This window comes from Pongo pygmaeus, chromosome 1 (genome assembly GCF_028885625.2).
Source record: "Pongo pygmaeus isolate AG05252 chromosome 1, NHGRI_mPonPyg2-v2.0_pri, whole genome shotgun sequence".
Taxonomy (NCBI): Eukaryota; Metazoa; Chordata; class Mammalia; order Primates; family Hominidae; genus Pongo; species Pongo pygmaeus.
The window spans coordinates 207,347,421-207,353,420 of NC_072373.2; the positions used below are offsets into that span (position 1 = coordinate 207,347,421).

The window sequence follows — 6,000 nt, forward strand, 5'->3', positions numbered from 1 at the left end:
CCAGAGGCCGGTCTTAATCTCTAAGCTGTAATGTTTCTTTGACTACGACCATGACCCCTGACTTTACCCGCTCACAGTAAATGAAGCAGGCGAGACAGCTCTGGACATAGCCAGGAAGAAGCACCACAAGGAGTGTGAGGAGCTGGTGAGGACTCGGGGAGGCCAGGGGCCCCTGACCCTTTCTCTCTCCCTGCTGAGCCCCCAACCCTCTGAACCACCAAGCTTTTGTTTTTGGCAGCTGGAGCAGGCCCAGGCGGGGACCCTTGCCTTCCCTCTACATGTGGACTACTCCTGGGTAATTTCCACAGAGCCTGGCTCTGACAGTGAGGAGGATGAGGAAGAGAAGGTGGGTCCCAGCCCTGTCCCTCAGGCCTCTGGATGGCAGAAGGAAAGAGCCAGATTGGGCCTGGTGTGTGTTGGCGGGGGCGGTGAGGCGGGGGGACACCAGAGGAACCAGGCTGTCCTCATCCTCACTCTTTTGCTCTGGCAGCGCTGCTTGCTGAAGCTCCCGGCCCAGGCTCACTGGGGCAGTGGGAGGCTGGACATCAGCAACAAGACCTATGAGACTGTCGCCAGCCTGGGAGCAGCCACCCCTCAGGGCGAGAGTGAGGACTGTCCCCCACCCTTGCCAGTCAAAAACTCTTCTCGGACTTTGGTCCAAGGGTGTGCAAGACGTGCCAGTGGAGGTACAGTTGGATGCCCAGATAAATGCTCACCATGCCATTCACAGAGGGCCTGTATATGCTGGGGCATTGAGCTGAGTGCATATGTTAGTCCGTAGCATCCTTACGATGACCTCCCAGGAAGGGGTTCTCATCTTCCCCTTACAGATAAAAGAACAGAGGTGTTAAGTCACATGCTTAAGATCCCACAGCTAATAAGTCTCTGATGTAGTATTCAAATCTCAGCCCATCTTATTCCAAATTCCTCAATGCTCCACTTAACAAGAGAGAAAAGAGTTTATTGAGCATCTCCTTCATCCTGAGTCCTTTGAGGGCTACCAAGACACAGTCTAGTAGGGGAGATAAAAACTGGAATGCAATTCATTATAACACAAGGCACAATGTGATGTAGAATGTAAATCTCAAAACGACAAGGACTTTGAGTGTTTCGTTGAATACTATTTGTCCAGCGCCTAGCGCAGAGCCTGGCTGTTCTCAAGAACTATTTGTCGAATGAAGGAACAGACTTTTCTGGGAGGTCGGGGTGGTTGGGGAGGGAGCATGTCCTGCTAGGATTGGGGGTTGGTTTAGGAAGGCTTCCTGGTGAGGATAGCATATGAGTGAACCTGAGGGATGAGCCGGAGAATCCAAACTGGGACAGGGTATGAGCACAAGCAAAAAAAAGAGTCAGCATGGCCCTGGCCACTGCGAACAAAGGCTTCATCAGTTGAAGGAGAATACTGGACAGGTAGATGGGGAATGGACTATTGGCAGAGAACCAGAAGAGATCCTAGGCCGGACGCAGTGGCTCATGCCTGTAATCCCTGCATTTTGGGAGGCCGAGGCAGGCGGATCACCCCAGGTAAGGATTTCGAGACCAGCCTAGCCAACATGGTGAAACCCCATCTCTACTAAAAATGCAAAAATTAGCCAGGCATGGTAGCATGCACCTATAATCCCAGCTACTCTGGAGGCTGAGGCAGGAGAATCTCTTGAACCTGGGAGGCAGAGGTTGCAGTGAGCCGCGATTGCACCACTGCACTCCAGCCTGGGTGACAGAGTGAGACTCTGTCTCAAAAAAAAAAAAAAAAAAAAAGATCCTAGAGGCCAGAGACTGCTTTGAGGTTGGGCACAGAGCAAGTGATAAAGAAAAGCTTTATCATTTCTGATTTTTCTGATTCCAGATCGTTCTGAAGTCTCCAGCCTGAGTTCAGAGGCCCCTGAGACCCCTGAGAGCCTGGGCAGTCCAGCCTCCTCCTCCAGTCTCATGAGCCCCTTGGAACCTGGGGGTCCCAGCCAAGCCCCACCCAACTCTGAAGAGGGCCTCCGAGAGCCCCCAGGCACCTCTAGACCCAGCCTGACATCCGGGACCACCCCTTCAGAGATGTACCTCCCCGTCAGGTTCAGGTTGGTGAGGGCCCAGCTGTGCAACCAGGGCAAATCCTCTGACTTCTCTGAGCACCCATTGATTTCCACACCTCTAAGTAGTACCTGCCTAAAGACTGGGTCACACTCCATCTCTGGGCCCATCACTTATGCAGAAATGCTGAACCCTGGGACCCCTTCCCCCTTCACCCACTTGCTCCCAAATCCTGCATGGAGAGCTGAGGAGGAGCCAGGGATCCTGCCTCCTGATGTTGGAGTAAAGGAGGCTTAGCCCCCTGTGTGGCTTATTCTAGAGGCTCTCAGTGGGGTCTTCACTCTGTCCCCACCTCCATCCCAGGATCCAGTCTTCTCCCTTCCATACAAACCCATTCAGTCTGGAGTTTGGGGAGAAGTAGACCTGCAGATATCCACAGAGTCTTCTGGAGGTCAGTTCCACCCTTCTTGGGCCTGTGATGGACCTGGCCTGGGGGCCTTGTGGACTCTACCCACCCATCCTAAGCCCCCAGACTGGCTCTGTTCCTGAGCCTTTTCTCCCCACTCTGAGGGGCTCTCTGGACATGAGGGTCACGTTGGCCTTTCCCTGCCTTCCAGCTCCGAGAGCACTCGCTCCTATCGGCGGGGGGCGCGGAGCCCTGAAGATGGTCCCTCAGCCAGGCAGCCTCTGCCCAGAAGGAACGTGCCGGTAGGAACTCTGGGACCATGGTTTGAGGGGCAGTGGCAGGGTGCCTGGGAGGCAGAGTTAGTCAAGAGTAGGCGTATTGGGGTGGGAGACCTCCCCATGGTTGGGGTACAAATGGGCCCAGGCAGCCACAGTTTGGACAGTCCCTGTCCTGGTGCCCAGGCGGCCACGGTTTGGCCAGTTCCTGTCCTGGTGCCTAGGTGCCCACAGTTTGATCAGTCCCTGTCCTGGTGCCCAGGCAGCCACGGTTTGGCCAATCCCTCTCCTGGTGCCCAGGCAGCCACGGTTTGACCAGTCCCTGTCCTGGTGCCCAGGTGGGCATGGTTTGGCCAGTCCCTCTCCTGGTGCCCAGGCAGCCGTGGTTTGACCAGTCCCTGTCCTGGTGCCCAGGTGGCCACGGTTTGGCTAGTCCCTGTCCTGGTGCCCAGGTGGTCGTGGTTTGGCCAGTCCCTGTCGTGGTGCCCAGGTGGCTGCAGTTTGGCCAGTCCCTGTCCTGGTGCTCCTCTTTCCCTGCTCCAACCCAGGGCTGGGTGAAGCTGAGGAGAGCCCAGGCCTTGAGGGATGGCAGCGATGATGAGGCCCAAGCTCTGGCTTCTCCCCAGGGGAGGATGAGGAAAGTTGTGTTAGCCAGGCCAGTCACTCAGAGAAGGCATCACTTCCCTGCAGAAGAGGCAGGATTAGGTGGCTGTGTACCAGCCCTTGTTTGCCTAACTCTCCCCTTGTTCATGAGTCTCCTGGAATCCACAGGGACTTTCAGATCCCAGGCATAGAGGGATGTGACAGGGACAGGGCAAGAGCTGTCATCCTTAATCCAGCTTCTCCCTGCTGAATCACCAAGGCTCCAACAATGGCATATATTAGTTGAACCTAGGAGTGGGCACAGATCAGAGCCAGTTGTGTTGGGAAGGAAGCCTCTTCTGTCCCTTGTTCCTCTGGGAATTCCTCAGAATGGCATTGGTTGTGTTGGGAGTCAGGATGGCAGGGGCAAAAACTGGTTCTGTCTGGGGAATCATCATCTTTAGTCCACCAGAGTTAGTCACCAGACACAAATCTATGTCCATATCCTGGTTCTACTATTGCCCTGAAAACCAAGTATCCATCAGATGGCATTTAACTGATGCCTGTGATTGTGGTGTGTATGATAGCAAGAGCTTGGGCTTTAGAGTAAGGAGACTTTGGACAATTGGCTTCACTTTGTCAAGTTTCTTTGTCTGTAAAATGAGAATAATTTAATCTGTCTACAGTAGGACAGATGTGAAACTGAGTGAGATGAACACCTGGTATGTTACAGGTGCTTCGAAAATGTCAGTTTCATCCTTCTTTCTGCAGGTTGGCATCACTGAAGGAGATGGCTCAAGGACTGGGAGTCTCCCAGCAAGTTCTGTGCAACTTTTGCAAGACTAGCTCCTTGCTGGCCCCCACATGCCCCATGCTGGCCCCAATGTTCAGAGCTGGGACTTGAGCTCACAAAACTGGGGAGCTGAGACATTTGTTCTCTTGGATCTCGCTCTCTCTGTCCCTTGTGCCTCTCTGGCTGGCCTTCTTCCTGCCACGGGCCATGCCACTACCAAGAACACATGGCCTTTCCCTGTTAGGGCTGATGGCAGTTCTTCCTATCTCATTACCCGCTAGGGGCCTGGGAGCCCTGTGGCTGGATCTGAGTGCTCCTGAGCTGGCTTCAGCTGCAGAACTCTCAGTCCCTCATCAGATCGAGAGTCTATTTCCCCCATCAGTCTGGGGGCTTCACAAGGGCAGGAGAGCCCTCCATCACTGACTTCCAGATCAGGGACGCTGCCAAGTAGGGACTGTCTTCTCAGCCAGCTGTTTATTAGTCTAATATTCCTTCACTAAATTCCAACTGTATGTCTGGACCTGTGTTAGGCACTTCAGATACCACACGAGTAAGACAAGGGCCCTGCAGGGGTGGTCCTTTGGTGGAAAGCTGATCTTAGGGGTTGGGCTTGGGAATAGGCAGGGTCAGATTCCAGGGCATGGCTCTGGACTCAGCTGGTTTATACCTGTATGACCATTACAGTTGTCTACAGATCACATCCATTCTGGCTGGTCAACATGCATGCTGTACTGGCTGTTAAATAAAAATATTCTGAATGTCACTCCTTTTGAGGGACAGCACAGCCTTCCCTAGGCACTCTCCTATATTCCCCAGCCAAATAGTAGAGTCAGATACACCCACATTTGCTTGTGTTCTTGATTAGCAGGAAGGAAAGGAATGGTCTGGGTTGATGGATGCCCACTTCTCTTCTCTTTCTCTTGGTCAACTCAGGAGCCTTTTAGTCTGAGGGAATGGAGAGGCAAAGAAAGAAGGGAGAGTAATAGAATTGGGAGGGCAGAGACTTAAGGGTTCTGCTTCCCAGCACTAGAAATTCTATCATTGCTTGGCCCCAATGAGAAAGCAGATACACCTAAGCCATCATCAACCGCTAACATCTCAACTTGCCAGTTGCTGGGTGCTGGGCCCTGGCAGGAATGGGCCAAGCCAAGCAGGGGAGACTAGAGAGCACCAATGGCCAACACAGCTGCCTGGCTGGGGAGGCTGTGCTGTTTCCCCTGGAGACCTGACTGGTCTGTGGTTCCCACAGGAACAGGGTTGTCTTTTGAGCCCCCAGTGTCTGGTTTCATTCATCTCAGACTTGTTATTTCACTCATCTCTAATAAAGGATTGGGGGGTCAGTTTCCAGTGGTTTCATTTATGTGATCTAAAGAGCAACAGGGAGGGGAACGGAATCTTGGGGCTTGAAATTCTTTCTCTGGACCTGGCAAGGGAGATGGCCTGATGTGGAACAGTGGTTTGCAACCACAGTGTTTTGCCCCAGGGAACTTCTGATAAAGCAGAAAACAGTTTTGACTGTTCCCAACTGGAGGGTGCTAGTGGCATTTAGTGGACAAAGGTCAGGGATGCTACTAAACATCCTACGGTGCATAGGTCAACCCTCCATAGCAATGCATTATTCAGTCCAAAATGTTAATAGTGCCAAGGTTGAGAAACCCTGGAAAGAGCACTGGACTAGGAGTCTGGAGACCTGAAATTCTAGCTCTCTCATGGTCCTCTGCCACTGTCTCTGTTGATTGCCCCTGAGACAAGGATTTGGGAGCAAATAGCTTATCTGTGAAATGATCCCAGGAAGCAGGAAGGAATAGAGAAGTGAAACAGAAAGTCAAAGAGCAATAAAGAGCTGGGCGTGTTGGTGAGAACCTATAGTCCAGCTACTCGGGTGGGAGAATTGCTTGAGCCCAGGAGTTCAAGGCTGCAGT

General features: G+C 52.9%; 1 protein-coding gene across 5 annotated transcripts in view; it reads left to right on the forward strand.

Moving 5' to 3' along the window:
• ASAP3 (ArfGAP with SH3 domain, ankyrin repeat and PH domain 3) overlaps positions 1 to 5,421 on the forward strand; it is a 55,756-nt gene extending 50,335 nt beyond the window's left edge. For 3 of the 5 annotated variants that reach the window (XM_054500830.2, XM_054500840.2, XM_054500868.2), the window contains exons 20-25: positions 78 to 145; positions 239 to 409; positions 491 to 686; positions 1,847 to 2,069; positions 2,640 to 2,730; positions 4,057 to 5,421. In XM_054500830.2, the coding sequence (XP_054356805.1) occupies positions 78 to 145; positions 239 to 409; positions 491 to 686; positions 1,847 to 2,069; positions 2,640 to 2,730; positions 4,057 to 4,131 (824 nt within the window). In that variant the 3' untranslated portion in view covers positions 4,132 to 5,421. The remainder of the gene's footprint in view (positions 1 to 77; positions 146 to 238; positions 410 to 490; positions 687 to 1,846; positions 2,070 to 2,639; positions 2,731 to 4,056) is intronic. The other 2 variants (XM_054500849.2, XM_054500859.2) reach the window with 1 other exon arrangement.
• Positions 5,422 to 6,000: the final 579 nt, after the last annotated feature.